The 20509-nt window shown below is 36.5% G+C and overlaps 1 protein-coding gene across 1 annotated transcript in view; it reads left to right on the forward strand.

Annotated features, from left to right (window-relative positions):
- The window catches only part of RASGRF2 (Ras protein specific guanine nucleotide releasing factor 2), a 209875-nt gene that overhangs the window by 90994 nt on the left and 98372 nt on the right, over positions 1-20509 (forward strand). Inside the window, exons 5-11 of the mRNA XM_006913188.1 lie at positions 2960-3213; positions 5880-5959; positions 6352-6545; positions 11506-11615; positions 12265-12383; positions 19056-19216; positions 20160-20226. Coding sequence (XP_006913250.1) covers positions 2960-3213; positions 5880-5959; positions 6352-6545; positions 11506-11615; positions 12265-12383; positions 19056-19216; positions 20160-20226 — 985 coding nt within the window. The remainder of the gene's footprint in view (positions 1-2959; positions 3214-5879; positions 5960-6351; positions 6546-11505; positions 11616-12264; positions 12384-19055; positions 19217-20159; positions 20227-20509) is intronic.

Raw genomic sequence — 20509 nt, forward strand, 5'->3', positions numbered from 1 at the left:
CTTAACTTTTAGCTTTGCTCAGTGGCAGTATTGTAGCCAGTGAGGTTTATCCGAAGTACAATTATTGTTAATTGTTCTTAACTCTTTCTTAATCCTGTTTTTCTATGCTAAATAATTATTCCCCTTCGATTGTAACAAAATTTTACTATTGGTCAGAATTTGAAATGTTGCAATGTTTTCAGTTTTTAAAAAATGAAAAAGCAAAAAAAAAATAATAATAATTACTTTCTTAGAACTTAAAACGTTTTAAATTGAATTTGGTTTATGTTATTGTGTTACAAGATTAATACCGTTGCCTTTTTTTTAATAGTGTGCAGTTGCATACTATTAAAGATATCAGTAAAATACAATTCTCAGTCCAGATGTAGAAACTGGTCTGTTAGGAAGTGAGTGAACCAGCTTTAGCTTTTGCTCAGCAGGCAACACCTGTCCAAGTAAATGGAAAGGTTGTGTTTAACACAAAATTCAATTAAGTTGAACTTTGAAAATATTTCTGTTAAATAGAAGGATGATGATAAGTACTTTTTACATTTTCTATCTTTCTATTAATAGAAGTAATTAAAAAAACTATTTTAAAACATTAAATAGGCTTTAAAATTAATTCTTTTTCTTTCTCTCCCAAATCAAACTAATGTGTGTGTGGAAAGGGATGCTTACAGATGAATTAGTTTCTCTATTCTGATCTTGGCAAATATCAACATAACATTTTAACTTCAAGAGATTAAAAATTAAAATTGGTTAAAATTCACAGAATTTTCCCATTAGATTTTTCCAAATAATATACATATAATTCTCCCCACATAATTCTATTAAAATATGGTTAATTTTTATTTGGGGGGTACATCAACTGTAAAAATGCCTGTATGAAAATTGACAGTATGCTGACAATATTGGTAGGTAAATGAGAGAATTTTAAACATTGCAAATGAAGAGTAGTTGTTTAAATACATGATAATTTAGACAATGTGGGTGAAATAGTATGAAAAAAAAGTGTAAGAATGTGTTGAATAGATAACCGTGATACTAAAGAAGATTGGGTAGTGACTTAATGTTTTTAATTATTTATGAATTTGCAATCTGCTTTGTTGCTGAACCTGCCACTTACATATAACAAATCCTAATTATCATATAATCTTTTTATATTTAGAGAGGACTTCAGATTTTTTGGTCGATTATTTTAAAGATAAGGAAATGGAGAACCAGAGTTTGAGGTTGCCCACCAGATTAATGGCAGAGCCTTTGGCTTAAGTATTATGATATATACCTGTCTGCTTAGCAGCAAGCATTTACCTGGGCCCTGAAACAACGGTCAGTAGATGTTTGTTGGCTAAAACGCACAGGCCAGTGCACTTTTTCAGGTTTGCCTATTATTTTTCAAACCATACCTAGGGAATTCAGATCAATTTACAGGCTATCATATTTTCTACAAAATTGATTTTTATATTTCATGTTTCTTTTTACAAAATAATCACCATTGCAAATCATTAATGTGTGTTTTGCCCATGTGGCTGTGAAAGAGAGTCTTTACAGTTAATAAAAGGCAGGTAAAAGAGCACCAAGTCTGGCTGTAGCCTTCCTTTCTGTGTGATTTATCATGAAATTTAGTTTACTCACATATAAAAGGAAGAAGTCAGATGAGCTAATTTCTAACACTTATTTTTTAAACTTAAAAACAAAATAAAACAACAGTGAACAATAACAAAAGTTGAATGACTTGATTTAAAAATGGACAAAGGAGTTGAATAGACATTTCTTCAAAGCTGATATACAATTGACCATTTGTAGATCCTCTTTGGAGATCTCATATACACATGAAAAGATGCTCAACATCACTAAGCATCAGAAATACAAGTTAAAACCACAATGTGATATCACCCATGCCCATTAGGATGGCTGTTCTCAAAAAAGAAAAAATTAATACATATTAATGAAGATGTGGAGAAATTGGAACTCTTGTGCACTGTTGCTAGGACTGCAAAATGATTCAACTGCTGCTCAATTTTTTGTGGTTCCTCAAAAAATCAAAAATAAAACTACCATGTGATCCAGCAATCTCACTTCTGGGTATATATCCAAAAGAATTGAAAGCAGGATCTTGAAGAGATATTTGCACTCCCATATTTATTGTGCCATTATTCACAGTAGGCAAGAGATGGAAGCAATCCAAATGTCCACTGAAAGATGAATAGATAAAAAATGTAGTACATATGTACAATGGAATATTATTCAACCTTAAAAAGGAAAGACATCCTGGCACATGTTACAACATGGAAGAACTTTGAGGATATAATACTAAGTAAAATAAGCTGGACACAAAAAGACAGACACTGTGTGATTCTATTTACATGAAGAATTTAAAGTAGTCAAATTCACAGAAACAGAAAGTAGAATGGTGGTTATCAGGGCCTGAGAGAAGGGGAAAATGGAGAATTGTTGTGTAATAGGTATATGGTTTCAGTTTTGCAAGATGTAAAAGTTCTTGAGATCTGTTATACAACAATGTGAACATACATAGCACTACTGAACTGTATACTTAACATGTATATTAAATTTTATGTTTTTTATAACAATTAAAATTTTTTTAAAATCTGATTTTTTATTGTTAAAGAATAAACCTTCTTAAATGTTAATGACTAAATATGTAATATTATTATATTCTGGTGTCCATATAGGTACATCTAAACACCATAAGCTTATGAAAGAAACTCATGGACCTGATAAAAAATATTTTCTAAATCATATTTTTTTCTGCTTTCTGCAGAAAGCCTGACGTTATGTATTCATAGTTGGACTATTAGTGCACCAATGAAGGAGCAGTGTTTTATATGGCACAGGATGGACAGACACCCTTACTGACAGACTTTTAAGAAAGCCAGTCTCACAGCTCCTTGAGGTTCTTTTTATTTATTTTTTCTTTTCTTTTTTCTTGTTTTTTGTTTTTTTTTTTTTCCCCCTGTAGGTTCTAAGCTTCATGAGAGGGTGGTTGTGTAGAAGGAAATGGAAGACCATTGTGCAGGATTATATTTGTTCTCCTCATGCTGAAAGTATGAGGAAGAGAAATCAGATTGTGTTCACCATGGTTGAGGCCGAGTCGGAGTATGTTCACCAGCTCTACATCCTGGTCAATGGCTTCCTCCGGCCCCTGCGAATGGCTGCCAGCTCCAAGAAGCCCCCCATCAGCCACGATGACGTCAGCAGTATTTTTCTCAACAGGTTTGTGTTGGCAGAAATTGAAGAGTCATGTGAAAAACCCATTTGTTTTTGTTAAAAGGAATTTTACTCTACTCTTAAAAGAATAGATATCATAAATACGCTTTTATGAGTTCATAATATTGAAAATAAGAAAGCTATCATTTGTGTTTCATTATTAGTCCAAATTAGCATATTTTTACCTTGAATCTTGGCATCTAGTTTTCAGTTTTTCTTCTCTATTTGACATATTTTTTCTTGGCATTGTGTGTGGGGGGGTATGTGTGTGTACTGGGGAAACTATCTTCATTTGAGGGAAATGGAGTGATTAATGGGTCTTTACATAGAATTTATACAAAAGTACTTTAGGAAGAACAAAAAGTAACAGAGGGCCCGAGACTCTCTAGTAAATTTATTCACTCAATATTTATAGTGTCCTTACTGCTGAGGATTTATTAGTGAACAAAGCAAAAAAAAAAAAAAAAATCCCTGCCTCATGGAACTTAAATTTTGACTTGAGAATACAGACAATTAATAGTGAATAAGTGAAATATATAGTATATTATGTGGTGATGACTGTTGTGGAAAAATAAGTAAGTGAAGGAGATAAGGGGAGAAAAAGAGTGCTTAGGGGTTTTACTTAAAATTTTAGTTATTTGTTTTTGAGTGGATGATACATTTACATACTCAAAGGTCAAAACATTGAAACCTCAAACAACAGTTAGAAATCTCACTCTTAGCCTGTCTCTGCTCACTGCACTTTCTATACGTAACCATTTAAATTAGTTTCTCATATATTCTCGCAGTATTTCTTTATGTAGATCCAATCAAATATGGATTTTGAGTCTTATTTTTCCCCTTCTTACACAAAAGCGATATACTTTAATATACACTTACCTTTTTCACTTAACAATATATCCAGGACATCTTTCCATATTGATAGCTAAAGAAGATTCTAATTTTTTAAATTACTACACGATATTATATTATGTGAATATGCCATAGTTTTTGTTTGTTTGTTTGTTTGTTTGTTTGTTTGTTTGTTTTTAATATAACTAGTCTTCAGAAAGGCCTCAAAGATAAGTTAACATGTGAACAAAGACTCGAGCTGGTGAGGAAGTAAGCCATGTGGCTATCTGGGGAAAAGTGATAGAATCAGAGGAGACTGCCCATGCAAAGGGCCCAAGGCTGGAGCAGGCCTAGCTTGCTTGTTTGAGAAACTGCCAAGGTCAGTGTGGATGAAGGGGAGAAGTCAGAGCATTAACAGTAAGACATTGTAAACACATTTGCTTTTACTCTAAGTGAGATGGGGAGACATTGCTGGGGTTTTGAGCAGAGAAGACGTGACTTATGTTTGGAAAGGCTCACTCTGGCTTCTCTGTTGAGAATAGACATTAGGGAAATCAGTTTGGTGGCTATTTCAATAAGCCAGGTGAAAGATGATTATAGCAGGGAGGCTTGTTAGGTGGTTATTATAATAATCCAACCAAGAGATGATTATAATGGAGAAAATAATAAGTGGTTGGATTCTGGGTTTATTTTTAACATAGAGCCAGTAAGATTTGTGGGTGAGTTTGATGTGGATTTTGAGAGAAAACAAAAAGCAGGTAAGAGTCCAAGATTTTTGGCCTGAACAACTAGAAGTTTGGAGTTGCTTTTTACTAAATGGAGGAAGATTGAGGCACAAACAGATTTTAAGGAAAAGATGTGAGTTTTTATCTTAGGCCTTTCGAGCATGAGCCATCCAAAGAGACCTGTCAAGACTCTATTAGCCATCCAAATTGAGAAATCAAGTGATTGGGAATTGGATATCAGTCTGTAGGTCAAGGTAGGGGTCTGGGTTGGAGATATAAATCTGGGAGTCCAGTAGCATTTGAATACTACTTAAAGTTCTTAGTCTGAATGAGATTTCAGGGAGTGTGTACAGGTGAATGAGAGAAGAGGAACAAGGACTGAGCCCTGTTCCTCTTCCAACACTTAGAGGTTAGGAAGATGGAGAGGAGATATAATATGATAGTAAAGAGGATCAATTAAAGTTGCAGGATGAAAACTAGAAGAATCGGTGGTCCTAGAGACCATGGCAGAGAGGGAATAAAGAACTGTCAAAAAAGTCAAATAGAATGATAACTGAGAAATGACTGTGGGTTTAACAACTTGGAGCTTATTGGTAATTTTAATGAGGGGTCAAAGCCAGATTAGAGGAAACTAAGGAGAGGATGAAGGAATTGGAATTGGAGAGAATGAGTATAGAAAACTCTTTCAGAGAAGAGGAGCAGAGAAACAGGATGGTACCTGGAAGTAAATTTTTTTAAAAAGTGTAAAAATGTGTGTGTGTGTGTGTGTGTGTGTGTGTGTGTTAAGATGGGTTAAGATCCTTGGGAGAGAGAAGTTTAGGAGGCTTACAGGCCAGGATATTAGAATGTTGTTTGTGTGAATATTGGAGTCACCAAGAATTATGATGGTAGTATTGGAAAAAAGACAGACAGTGAGCTGGGAGCTGAGAGCTCAAGGTGTTAGAAGAGTGCCTGGGGGTCTGTAGATGATTGCAAAAAGGGAGGTAACGAGTGGAAGTCTATAACATGAAATTATATCTAGTTTTTTCTGTTGTGAGGAAGGAGGGAGATTTCCCCACGTTGGGTGGCAATGGCTCCACTCAGGACTGAATTATATAATTTTTGAATTTTTTATAGTGAAACAATCATGTTTCTTCATGAAATATTTCATCAAGGACTGAAGGCAAGGATAGCAAACTGGCCGACTTTAATTTTAGGTAAGTGCATGCTTTAGCGATATAAGATTTTCTCTTAATATGGCTACAGTTAGAATAAAATAACTTCGACATTATTCAGCTAAAGCTGTTGAGTTTTCCTGTTGATCTGTTAGCTTCTTTAACTATGGGGAGTCTGTCTCATTGGCCTTTGGCCCTGCCATAGTGGTTGCCTTTCCCCTGGCCTATCATAGTCATCTGGACCAGAGTCAGGCTCTGCTCCTGGGAGCATTCTGTCAGATCACTCATTCAGGCATCTGGACTGGGGTCCCATGCATGCATGACATCTGGTGCTGGGAGCCACTCTCTGCCATTCCCATTGAGTGATCACCCCTGTACCTTAGATAATTTACTGAGCACCAAAAGAAACTGCCATGTTTACTTCTTCTTTCCAGCTGATCTGTTTGATATTTTGCTCCCCATGCTGAACATTTATCAAGAATTTGTGCGTAATCACCAGTACAGCCTCCAAGTGCTTGCCAATTGTAAGCAAAACAGAGATTTTGACAAACTCTTAAAGCAGTATGAAGCCAACCCTGCCTGTGAGGGGAGAATGCTGGAAACATTCTTGACCTATCCGATGTTTCAGGTAAGTCATCTGGGATGCATTTTCTAAGTCACTGGTTCCAGCTTGATGTTTCTGATATCTAGTGTGACCAGAGCAAGATGTGCAAGGACACCTTGTGAGGAATTATGGTACATATGCATCATCTATCATCTTGACTTGACCCTGAGATAAACAAATTTATACCACACATTCTGTCTCTGTCTAGTATATGTGAGACAACCGGGCATTTTTGAGACAATTAAATCAAGAATGATTTTTTTGAAAAGCAGCACAATTTTCCTGTTACAGAAAAATTCCACACAGACCTCTTCCATGAAGTCTCCTCCTCCAGCATGTTTAAAAATATTACTAGGTTTACAGAAATAGGATGCTGTGCAAATGTTCCAGTGTATGCTAGTTGCATAAAAGGCTCCCGAAGAGTAGAGTGGACTGCTAAGAAAGCCTTTGTTTTCCCGCCCATCCTCCCCACCCTGTTGTGATTGATGTTGAGTCTCCTTTGCCTGGAGCTCTGGAGAGTAAAAGGAGGACCTAGCCACAGAGACCATGGAGACTTAGAAGTCAGAGGCACTGGCTGGACCTGGAGACTCTTGGCCCCCGTCGGGATGCTGCAGGGAGGCTGGGGCTTGTTTTGACATTCACTTCTTGGGAGTAGAGCAACCCAAAGGACCAAGTACACTTGTGTTCTTTCCTGTATCCTGGGCTTTACCATTAAGAGTTCTCGATTGAGAAGTGCAAAGGCCAAAATATAAATTGAATTGCTTGTTCTTTTGAAAAGTGTTGATTCTGTTCTTTTGGAAAAGCATCAAGTGTTCCCATTGTGGAATTTGTGGGGCTTCTGGCCAGCCCTCCAGATTGTCATGTGGTAAACCAATTCTGCTAATGTGTGTTAAGGTTTCTGTGGAGAGCTTTGTCGCCCTGGACAGCCATCTCTGACCCCGGCCAGTCATTTTGTAGCCTCAGAAAGAAATGTTGCTCTGGTTTGTAATTGTTGGTCTTAAAGTTTGTCAATCCTGCTTGAAATTCTGGAAGTCACCATAGAAGATTTTTATAAACCAAAAGGATGCATTTGAAACAACTTAAGTATAGTGAAACTTTATAATGTTATTGTGTTTTTTCATCAGAACAGAATTATTTGAACCCTTTGCCTCTCTGAGGAAATATTTTACAAGGAAAACTTCAAAATAATAAACAAGGTTTCTTTTTTGGTAACCTTATATAAAATCATAACTGAAGATTTTATTTAAAGTGAAACAAACTATTTTACATAGTGTAATGTTCTTCCGAGATTCTGTTTGAATCTTTGGCAGTTATCTCTAGAATATGATGAAAATACCTTAAATTGTGTCTATTCAGCAGCCCCAGCTCAGGTGAACGTACAAAGGTAGAGTTGTGAAAGACACATGAAACATTCAGAGAGGTTCCTAGCTCCCTTTCTGACAGCCCACAGAATTCATTCCAAGAGTCGTTTATATCTCCCTGGTGTGACTCTCTCAGTGTTTTAAAGTAGCAGAAGTACACTTGCACTTTAGGTGATGTGTCCAAACATGGGTGAGTGCAGAGCCTTGGAAAGGCCTTTGAATTTCTTAAAAAATGCTGCGATATTTTCCCACCACCTGCTCTCCCTCCCCCTGGAGTTTAAGCCCAATAACGAAGACTTGGAGTTTTGATTGACCCCAAGGAATTCCCATAATGTCAAAAAAGGACCATTGGACTAGGAATCCTGAGGAGAGCTGGATATATTGCTCACCTTTCAGTCATATTATTGGGGAAAATAATTGGACCAATCTAAATCTCTTTTTCTTAATTTTGAAATTGAGGCAGCTGAGTTCTAGTTGTCTCCCAGAGCACTACCTCTCTGACTCTGTGATCCTATGCAGACTAGGCTGGTTCTGAAAGTTTGTGTTAGGTAACTACGTGGTGGTGCAAGGAGCCTGGCGTTAGTCTAGTGCCTACCCTGCCGCCCACCAAGACTGCGGTGGCCCCAAACTCTGGAATTGAGCTTTAGAACGGTCAGTTGTTGAGATTCTCTGGCTTCTTCCAAATCAGGGTACCCAAAGGACTCAGCTTATGAGAGCCATTGTTTTGGGAAAAGCCTCAAACTTAATGAATTTAGCCAGAATCGGTCCAACTGCAAGAAATGTGCAAATTGAAAGAGCATTGAATTTTGCTCTTTATTTATTTGCTTACCTATAACTATTTTGCTTCCTTATAACTCTTTTGAATAGACCAAGAGGGGAAATCATCAGAATTTGCTGCCCAAGGGCCTCATCCTCCTTCATGTCTCGCCTCTGTCTTGTTCACATGGTGTCTCTCCCTCCTACCCTCTCACTGGAGTGACCATATGAAACATTTGGGGGGAAACTGCCCTTTGTAGAAGCCTGAGGTTTTTTGCTTACTGGATCCATGTTCCCTTTTGGTCCTTTCACTAATGAAATAAAAATAGTCATGAAGGCATTTGCTCCCTCCGGTGGTCCAGATGCAGCCACTTCCTTCTGCATGCATTGAATTAGCAGTGGTCCTTGCACTTCTGCCTTGCCGTAGGCCAGACACCTTGGCAAGAGGCTGGGATGCTGCACTTTTTTTTTTGCATAGCGCCAATGGAAGAGAAGACCCTAGTTCATATTGCCAAGGGGCCTCTGCCCAGACTTTTTTTTGAGCCTAGATATGGGGCGGAGGTTGGCGTGCAGGTGGAGAGAGAAGGTGAGGTGATCAGCAGCTTTTCGCTTGTGTATGTGTAGAAGAAAAAGGTGTTATATTCCACCTGTTCTGGGCCCTTTGTCCAGTAAGTCTGTTGCTGCTGTTAATGAACTATATCAAACTATGGAAACATGAAGGGTTTGTAGAATTTGGATGATGCAATGAATTTATCCTCAACTGAACTGTCAGACAATTAACTCCAAGTGTTGCCAAGAAATTTGTTATGGGAAATAATGGAGTCATTAGCATAATTTTTATTTAGCAAAGACAGTGGCTTGGCTGATACTGTTTCAGTTGGCTTCAGCTGCTCATAAGTCGATAGGTAAGCCGATCACAAAATGCTCCTGACAAGAACAGTGCTATTAAATGTTCTCCAGAAAGTAGCCACCTATTTACTATAATTGGAGAGCAAGCTAATTAATGTCTGTAAAGTGACGAGTATTGTTCCATAATTGAAAGCAGAATTACGATTCATCTAGATAGTACTTTCTATGATTCTTGGGTTTTTTCGAGAATAGATTTATAATCAGCTCTTGAATATACAGATGAGCTTTTGAAGAGCTGTCCACTTGTCTGCAGAACACCCTTTGCTTCTTGGCAGTTTCAGTCTTGTTTGTGCCTGCACTAGAAAGTAGAAAGGGCTAGTTACTAAATTTTAAATCTATCCTCTTTTATCTTAGCCAAGGAGCTCTCTAAAATAGCTTTAATTAATGGGGGAGGATCCTGAAGCTATTGACTAAACTTAGTTTTGTGGGTTTTCAGTGCGTTATAAGTAGCAGGCTCTCCCACTCCTGCCCTCTTCGTTACAAAAATTGAATACATTAGCTGTTGATTGCCTTAATTTTCTTGTAAAACTACTAACTTAGAGGCAAACTTTTATCAGTCTTGAGATTATACAAAAGGGATATCTGAAAGCATACTTATCCCAGGAGCCTTCACCAAGTGGGACAGCCTTATAGGCCGTTTTAGCGAGAAGCTTACAGGAGGGAGAGAGGGAGAAAGCACCCTGTATACGTCCTTCAGAGAGAGGAGTCTCTTGTGCCCTGTCCTCCTATGGCTAAGGAATCTTTATGCACTTCCAACACTTCACTTTGATGACATTTCCTGCAGCGATTCCAGAGCAGGAGCTGCAGATTGATTTCTGCACTGATGGTGCTGCTCTCTGTGCCTTGTGCATAAATGTGGACACTCAGTAAATACTAGTAAATAACCCAATGGAGAGCACCACCTGCATGGGAGCAAAAGCGGATCTGTGGACAAAGCCTCAGGTCAGAATGGAAGGAGCTACCCAAAGGGCCCTGGGAAGCTTTTACTTTCTTCATTCTCAGAGGTCCTTTCAAGTGCTGACTGAGACCTCAGTTCCATAGAAGAGACACAGAGGCGGACTCATGACCGACTCTGCCATTCACCATGAGGCCACCTTGGGCAAGTTACTGGACATCTTCATAGTTTGTTTCCTTATCTGTAAAATGGGAAATAATCCTTATGTTGCTGGAAGATTGATGCATGTGCAAACCTCAAGTACCTGATATGACCCATAGTGGGCAGTGTTATAGTAGTTATTGTTCATGTATGTTATTATTAAAATTAAACCCACTTCCCCTGCTGTCTTAAAAATGTTAGTTTCTAAGCCAATAAAAAATAAATATTTTGAAACACTATAATTTGAGTTAAATGTCTGCTGTGGTCTATTAAAACCTTCATGGGATTTGGTAGAGTTTCTGCCTTTGACAGACTTCTGATAATCTGTTAATAAACAAAAATACAAGTAAGTAATCTAATTAAATAATAATTTTTACTGCTAAAAGGATGAGTTGAGGTTAAACAGGATTAAGTGAATGTATCTTTTCTCAAGTTTTAATTCTTAAAGAGAACATCGTAGTAGGATTCAATTTTTTAAAAAAATTGTAAAAAGGCAAATATATATAAAATATAGACTCAAATAACCTGATGATAGCTATATCTGTTTCCCTATGAACCAATTTTCAAAAATTATGATTAAGGAATGTATGATTATATTAAAAATCTAAGGAAATAATTGTTTCTTTGTAACAATACCTTATTACCCTTTTTATGTGTCCTTGATGAAGTTTGTGAGTGTGTGTGTGTGTGTGTGTGTGAAGTTTGAAGCATAGTTTATTTTAAATGTATTTCTTTAAAAATGTATTTGTAAAACAAAACTGTAAGAGTAGAGATGAGCTTCTTGGAGGTGATGATGGCACAGTAGAGAATGTCCCAGTGTTTCTCATCCTCACCTCTTGCTCACACTGGCCTTTGCACTTAGATCCCCAGGTACATCATCACGCTTCATGAACTCCTGGCTCATACACCCCATGAGCATGTTGAGAGGAAAAGTCTAGAGTTTGCTAAATCAAAATTGGAGGAACTGTCCAGGTATGTGGAAAATTTATAATAAAGTCTTGATATTGAAAAGTGCAGCTTAGTCTTTCATGGAAGCCTAATCTGTCTAAAGAGCAAGAAACAAGACACAGTATCTCTTCTTAGATTTACCTGAACGTTTCATACTAGTTCTTGAGGTTTAAGTTAGAGAAGTTTCACATTTTTTTTTAGGGTAATAGAAAAATGATTTTTTGTTGTATTTTTGTATTCATATTTGGCAAGAAGTTGGAAAATATATGTTTTGGATTTATCAGTGACTTTTCAGTGTTTTTGGCAGTTATTTATATCTGTGTTCCTTTATCTTATTATATAGGATAAATGGTATATGGGTCTCTACTTTGCCTCTAAGAAATGACATCCTAATTTTAATGAAGGTAGCTGTTCATAAAAAATATGTTGCTCTCCTGTTGCATTTACAAGCATCATTCCCAGGATACTCATTTATTGCTGGCCAACTTATCATGCAGAGTCATAAAGTACATTGCTTTGGGTAATGACTTGTTGAAGCCTGCACATTCAGGCTGCTTCTCCCATAGCTCCTGTTACATTTATGCAAGTTCCCGGGTGGAACTCTTCTTTGCTTACCTGCAAGGGCAATAGAAAATATGTCTTACTGTGATCCTGCATGTGTTATGTCTGACAGGATAATGCACGATGAAGTGAGTGACACTGAAAACATAAGGAAGAACCTTGCCATAGAAAGAATGATCGTAGAAGGCTGTGATATTTTGCTGGACACCAGCCAAACTTTCATCCGCCAAGGTAAGTCCCCATTCAGCAGACTCACAGTCTAAGTGATCTCTGCTACTGGCACATTATCACTGACAGATCCAGGAAAGCATGTTGGAGCAGACTTGATTTAGTTGTGTGGTTAATGCTCTTTGTGCAGGACATCCCCATGGCCTTGACCAAGGCTGTGGTTGAGGCCCACTTTTGTGGTGTTTCTTTTCAGGGGCCATGAAAAACAGCAACATAATAATAGAAAAAGCACAAGTGGGACTGTAAGTCACATTCTGACTGGACTCTTGCCCTCAGTGGACAGGACATTCTCTACAGCTCCAAAGAGGACAGATCAGTCTGGCTGATTGGAATGTCAGTGCCAGGTGGTGATGACATCCAGGCACAAGCTTAAGAGGAACTTGCATTACTCAGAGCTCTTCCACCTAGCAGTGGAGACGATATCTGAAGGGAAAACAGCTGTCTCCTCCCATTTTTCATCAGCACTTCTTGAGGCCCCACATTATATGATTTGATTCAATTGGTAACTCCAGTTGCCATGAACTGTCTCACTTTTGACCCTTGCCACACTTTGGGAATGGTGAAGATATCTTACTTATGGGGTGTGCTTTGGAGGTATTAAGCTTTTGAAAAGCTGAAAAACTGTGGAGAAGCAATAGCCTAATGGTGTATGTCCCTCCATGGCTCTCATCCCAAAGTGCAGGAAGTAAACCACATCCCAAGTTCTTTTTAAGTGCTTATGCGTTCCGCAGGAGGGGAACATGCCCCTGAAATTGATTTGAGACAATATATTGCACACACTTATAATTTTGAACTTGGTGAGAAGTGACACATGAATTTGGATCTAGAATTAACCTTTTATGTGGTTTCTTTTTATAAGATGCCAATATTATTTAATAAGATAATTTGTGCTTCTGTCACCTACCAAAATGTGCTGCTGAAAATATTTTTTACCTCATCAAACAAGACATTATTTGTGCTGTGCACATTAATTTTTGCATAGAATACATTAAAAAATTAACACATGCTGTTTTATTTTGGAAGTCTATTTTAGGAAATTATACGTTTTCTCGTTTTTTGGCTTTTCATATTAATTTTTCTTTAAATAATAGTGTAATATAATGCTAACAATGCTAGGCCTTCCTAATTTCCCCTCTATTCCTCCGTACTGACTCCTGCCTTTCTGGCATTTGTCTGGCTCTGTGCCTTTACATGTGCTGTCTCCAACCTTGGGGGCCCAGAATGCCCTTACCCTTCTCTTTCATGCCTCTCAAAAATTCTACTTGTTCTACCAGGCTCAGGTCAGACACCTCTAAGGAGTCTTTAAAAAATTTCCCTCATCTTCCCCTTTCCTGCCCTCCCCTCCTTTCCAGTTAGAATGAATTTACCTTCCTCCTCATTTCCAAGGCCCTTTGCTTCTGGTGCATGAATTTCATCTTCTTACATATTATATGTACATGTTTGCATGCCTGTCTCTCCCAGTAATTATAACTCTGAAGGGCAATGTTTATATGAATTCTCTCTTGCCTAGTACTGTGCTTTCCATGATAGATACTTGGAAGATGTGCTTTGGATTAAATTGAATTACTTGTTGAATTGCAGTTTTGGTTGTAAGGTGTCTTATTTTGTATTTTTCTTGTGTTTAGAGTTTATTGAAAAATACTAATTGACTTGAGCTTTATGTGAAAATGGAAAAAAAGTTTCTACTACTTATTCAATTTCTGAAAGGACTTTTGATAGATAAGGATTATTACACCTAAACATTTAATATATTTCTGCAAACTTATACTGTTTTGATCTAAGTTTGTAAAACCATCTATAATGAAAAATGCTGGATGTTTGAAAATATTGAATAAGTCATATTTTTTAATTTCCCTGGAGGAAAATCGATCTTGAGCCACCTCTCCCTTTGAGTCAAGTCATGTGGTTATTTATCGCTTGTTCTGTATCATGTGTTTAAAGCACTCCTGTCAGTTATTAATATATCTGATGTTGTTTTTATATTGATGTTGATGCAATAATTTGCCTTTCAGCAGTATTCTTCTGTGTTGTTTGATTTGGTTGGTCTGTTTAGGAATTACTCAATAAAGGTGGTTTTAAAAAATCAGACCTTAATCTGAAAGCAGAAAGTTATCCAATTATGGACAACTTGGTTGGAAAGTTTGCATTGTTTTGCTTTGATTACTGCCTATTATCACTTTTACTAAATACCCTTAATGTGCTTTAAAACCCATTGAGGTGATTTTTTTTTTTTTTTTTTTTTTTTTTTTTTTTTTTTTTTTTTTTTTTTTTTTTTTTTTTTTTTTTTTCCTTTAAACTTTGAGGGATTCTATTTTCTATGAAATGGACTACAATTTATATCTAACTGTGAGCTACTATTTGTGGTATTTACTTCTAGGGATGATATAAGGTCTGTTTCATTGTGTGTGTGTCAGCATGTACAAATGTATACGTGCAGATATGTTGCATGTTTTAAATTTAAATGAACGTTTATTCTGAGGACTAGAAAAATAAATCATCTGAAAGGCCTCCTCAGACTGGGGCATCAGCTAATCTTGAATGTCATTCCATGGGAATTTAGTGATTGAAACAACAGAAGTTTAATTATAAATTGATTCCAATCATTAGACAGTTGATGAGTAGAATGCAAACTAGAATGTAACATATCCATGGTCTGATATTGTCATTTATTTCCCAAAGTCTATTCAAAGTTTGTTGAATAAATGTTTAAGTGTCTGGGGCAATAATAACCACATCATTGGAGGTGAAATTCTGTCTCCTTCATTTTTTTGCTGTGTGATATTGGGCAATTTACTTAACCTCTCTTTGTCATAGTTTTCTCTTCTTAAGTTGTAGTACCTATAATTTAGGGTTCTTGTGAAGATTAAATAAGTAGTTAATGCTAACCAAAGCATCTAGACTAGTGCCTGTGAGGTTATGACATCAACTTTAAAAACCAAGATCCAAATTTTGAAATGAGTTTCTATTTTCAATAACACAAAATATATATGAATATTTAGTAGAAGATAAAGGCACTTTAAATGGGCATTTTGTACAAATTCCATCATACATAGTCAACGTTGTCTTATGGAAATGTGAATCAAGAAATTAAATAAAAGTGACTGAATTCAGAGCGAAATGCACTGAAATGAGAGATGGACATCTCTGGTATCTTAATCATTCCCATACTCAAAATCATGTACTTTTTTAGTGTACTAGTGGTCTTTGAACTTGTAACATGGGGTCTAGCAATAGTTATACCTTCTCAAAAGCCTAACCCAGTAATCTGGAAATTGGTCTTCATTCTTTTTCATTACAGAGCGGAATTAAGAATAAGTGCATTACATCATCAAAAAATAAAAAATAAAAGAGAGAGAGAGAGAGAGAGAGAGAGAGAGAGAGACCGACCAACATCCTAATTCCCAGACCCTGTTATATGTTATCTCCCACACACAGGGAACTTTGCAGATGTGACTGAGTTAAGGACCTTGAGGTGCAGCCGCTATGGAAAAAAGTATGGATATTACTCAAAAAATTAAAAATAGAACTACCATATGATTCAGCAATTCGACTTCTGGGAATATATCCAAAGGAAACAAAAACACTAACTCGAAAAAACATCATAGCAGCATTATTTACAATAGCCAAGACATGGAAACAACCTAAGTGCTCATTGATGGTGGATGGCTAAAGACATTATGATGTATATATATTACATGATGAAATCCTATCATTTTTGGCAAGGTGGATGGATCTTGAAGGCACTGTGTTAATAAGTCAGTCAGAGAAAGACAAATATTTATGATCTTATTTATATGTTGAATCTAAAAAACAGAATAGAACAGAATAAAACAAAAACCTACCAAACTCAGAAAAAGAGATCAAATTTGTGCTTATCAGAGGCAGGGGTGGAGGAAGGGGGAATTGGGGGAAGGTGGTCAGAGGCACAAACTTATAGCTACTCGGGATGTAATGTATAACATGATTACTATAATTACACTGCTGTATGATATATAGGAAAGTTGCAAAGAGAATAGATCTTGAGAATTCTCATCAGAAGGTGAATTCTTTCTTTTATTGTATCTATATGAGATGATAGATATTAACTAATGTTATTGTGGTAATTTTACAATATATATAAATCAAACCATCATGCTATGCACCTTAAACTTATACAATGATGTATGTCAATTATTTCTCAATAAAACTGGGGGGAAAAGGTAAAATTGAAAAAAAAAGGAAAAAAAGAATAAGGGCAATAGCTGGTCTTGAATGCCACTCTATGGGAATTTAGTAATAGAAATAAATTGTGTTGTAGGTTGACCCCAATTATTAGATAGACATGATAGAGATGCAGAGCACCATATCATATTAATGGTCTGATAGGAATTACTAATTTAATACTAATTATTTCTCTAATTTGTAGAGAGGACTCTTTAAGTCTCATAGTTGTTAAAATGCCATGTCAAACGTAAGATAAAATGTGAAAAAATACACTTAATGTGTTTTTTCCATTATAATTTTTTTATAAACCAAACAATAGTGTTGAAATTGCTCATTTTTAATTCAGCTGTATAGATTTCTGTACACAGTTAAAATACAGTCTCCTGGTTGGATATGAGGGAAACAGTTATAGATTAAGCATATTAGTGTGTAGTTGCCAAGGAAACATCTATTTTTTTTACCTCAAAGCTGAAATTCACAGTAATTACTAATGTATGACCCAACAGTGTATTCTGTAATTTCTGATTTACAAAATAATTAAGTGCTAGAAACATTTACCAATGACCATATTATTATTGAGTTTTCATAGCCTTGTTAATATTCTTTCTGAAAATGACTCCCAAACCCACTTGTCCACCAAGAAATCTGTCTAAGCCCAAGTTGTTCACTCTACCCTAAACGATCTGCTTGGGTGACTCACGACCACCCATGGCAAAGCTGGAACTTACAGCCTTTTCCCATCTATTCCCTTCACAAGTTTTAGTTTTTATGTTGCTGAATCCACTGCCGTCTGCTAGCTGTGCCACTTTGGGAGACTAAACCCTGAGAGCTGTTTAGCCTCTCAGGCCTCAGTTTCCCTTTCTGTGAAATAAGGAGATGATCTCAGTCCTGAAAGCTTTCTGGCCTTAATTCCTTCGAGTGAGTCCCATGAGTACAATGCTTCTGCTGCTATTACTTGCTCATCTGCTTCTCTAAGCATTCTGCCTTGAGCTTTCCCCATGCCTTTCACTCTTCAAATTTAATGACTTGCTGCCTGCCTTTCTCTGACAGTTCGTTCCCATCTGCCTCACCTCCCTCATTCATTCTCCTCCTGCTGGTACCCTTCAGTGCAATCAGTCCTTCTTTCCGCCCTCTGGTGCCTAGTCCCACACCCTCCCCCAGGTCTGCTTCCATGCTATATTTTAGGCCTCAATAGCTGGAGAGTGAAGCAGCCCCACCTAACACCTAAATAGATGGAATTTGGACATGGAAGCTTGGGTCCTTTACCACCTTGTACATGTTTAGATCTCTGTTAAAACCAAATGCTATTTGAAATATTCATGTGTTAATGTGAATCTTTTGTGACCCACAATCATAGTTTTACTCTTTCGTGTATATGAAGAACTGTAGTTGAGTTTTTTTCCCAGTTACAGAAGTAATCTGTGTTCATTAAAAAAAAAAAAAAATCAGGAAACCCAGAAAATGTGTGAAGAATGAAAAAAAAAAAACTGCCTGAAATCTCACCTCTTAGTGATGACCACTGTTAATATTTAAGGGTTCAATATACATTTAATGGTTCTTAAGAGGCTGATATAAGCCTTTGTAAGGCTGCATTTGGGGTGGGTGGTAGGTTAAACAAATAGAGACAATACTGGCTCAGGCCTTTTCAGAAGTCAGAGGCAAGGTATTTACAAGAATCTTTCTTAGTACTCTTTGGTTTGATATTTAGCTTGGATTGGGATTTTATTTTGGGAGAAGAGGGAGGTCATTTTAGAGTGAAACTATATAAAGTCTATGCAGAGCTTCTCACATTGAATGGAAGGCAGTTTTTTTCCACAGGAATGCTCTAGGTATATACTTTATATGGTTTCTTTTCCATTTAGAGTCCATAAAGAATTTTTATCACACATAATTTAAATGTATCTTGAAATAGCTGCCCTTTTAAAATAGTCCTCAACTAAATTGTGTTGAATTGTATAATCTGTGTATTTTTATAATATACATATATTGCACATTCTACTTTTTAAATAAAAAGTAAACTCTAATAATATACTATTTATCTACCTTTAGTGCTTTGAAAAGAATAAATTCTACTTGCTTTTTATTATTTTATTACTATAAGTAATTAGACAATATGTACCTTATTGTGAAGTAAATAAATTGATTGAGATCAGATCACCAAGGACAGACAGCAGAAGTGCCTTATTCTTTGTATCCAATTTGGCTTTCTTTCAAACTTATTTTCTTTCCAGCATGTAGATGAGTAATCAAATCTAAAGTGTTTTACAAAAAAAATGTAGGAATTACTGTGACCCTTAAAATACAATGCACTGCTGCTTCCGCTTAGAGTGTAGGGGATTTACTTGTCCCAATGGTGCATTCGGTAAATCCTTGGTTTGTTGGGAAACAAGTCCTGGTGTTCATTGCATCAGGAACAGCTCTCACTTGATAGAATTTTAATTGCTGTTTATTCTTCGCTTTTATGATCACCAGGTTCTCTTATTCAAGTACCTTCTGTTGAGAAGGGGAAACTTAGTAAAGTTCGCCTGGGTTCATTATCTTTGAAAAAGGAAGGAGAAAGGCAATGCTTCTTATTTACAAAACACTTTTTAATTTGTACAAGAAGTTCAGGAGGAAAGCTGCATCTGCTCAAGGTACTGGTTTTACATTACTATTCCATTTATGTTTCATGATATTAAGATGCGTTGAGGTTAATTTAATTATAACTTTCCCATGCCTGGTATTATAAAACATTGTCACAATTGCATAATGAGGTAATGTCTAGTTACCAACCTTGGCATTTACTTTGTTGTCACTTGGATCCAAAGTAATAGATATTTAAATGTGCGTTACCATATAGAAGTGTCATTAAAATTATAATCTGGACAAAATTATTACTAGTTGATGACTACTGAGCTACAAAATTTTTGTCAAATTACTACAGTGTACTATTGTAATATTTGCTGAATGCTCTTTTATCTTGCTCTATACCAAGGGCCAGCAAACTATGGCCCATAGATTGATTGATGCCTGTTTTTGTTAAAGTTTTATTGGAACACAGCCATGGTCTTTGGTTTACATTTTGTCTGTGATTGCTTTCATGCTTTTTAAAATGGCAGATTTGAGTAGATGTGATAGAAATCATATGGCTTGCAAAGCCTAAAAGATTTACCATCTGGCCCTTTACAGGAGAAGTTTGCCTGTCTATACCTTCTATTATTTTGCCTAAAAATATTGTCCAACACCATGACGGCTTTCTATTGCTTCAGTCACTGCCTGGTTGGTAAGCTCAGCCTTTGCTGAGTGGTATTTGCTCTCAAGGGCCCCTAAGGTACCATCTAGTCTCCCATAGACTGACTTCCAAAATTTTAGTAACACTGGGAGTGAGAGTGGGCTGGAGGAGAAGAATCATGAAGTTAAATGAGTTCAATTACTTTTATACATCTAAATTTAATTTTGGAATCTATGAAAAATTATTTATGGTATAGATTTGCTATGCTTTCTTCTGTGGCACCCTGAGCATAAGATTTGTAAATCATTGCTTCCCAACTTATGCCAGATTCTCAGCCTCTTAATGAAAAATTGGTTTGTTTCCAGACAGGTGGAGTTCTCTCTCTAATAGAATGTACCTTGATTGAGGAGCCTGATGCAAGTGATGATGACTGTAAGTCACTTTCTATCACTTAGAATTATATGATAATTAAAACGTCCTGTAGTTTTTGTTTCTAGCTAAGAAGAGCTGCTTAAGGAGGCGGTAGAGTTGCTGAGAATAAACTCCCCGAAGTCATTTATATATGAAAAGTTTTATTGAACCTTTTAACCTGTAAACCTTGTTAAACCATTTTGGGAACTCACATTTACTGAATTTGGCTCATGACAGTAATTTTTCAGTGTTATGTAGAGAAGAGAGAACTTGAATGAGAGCATTAGAACTCTGTAGATCATGA

Source organism: Pteropus alecto, unplaced genomic scaffold (assembly GCF_000325575.1).
Source record: "Pteropus alecto unplaced genomic scaffold, ASM32557v1 scaffold20, whole genome shotgun sequence".
NCBI lineage: Eukaryota > Metazoa > Chordata > Mammalia > Chiroptera > Pteropodidae > Pteropus > Pteropus alecto.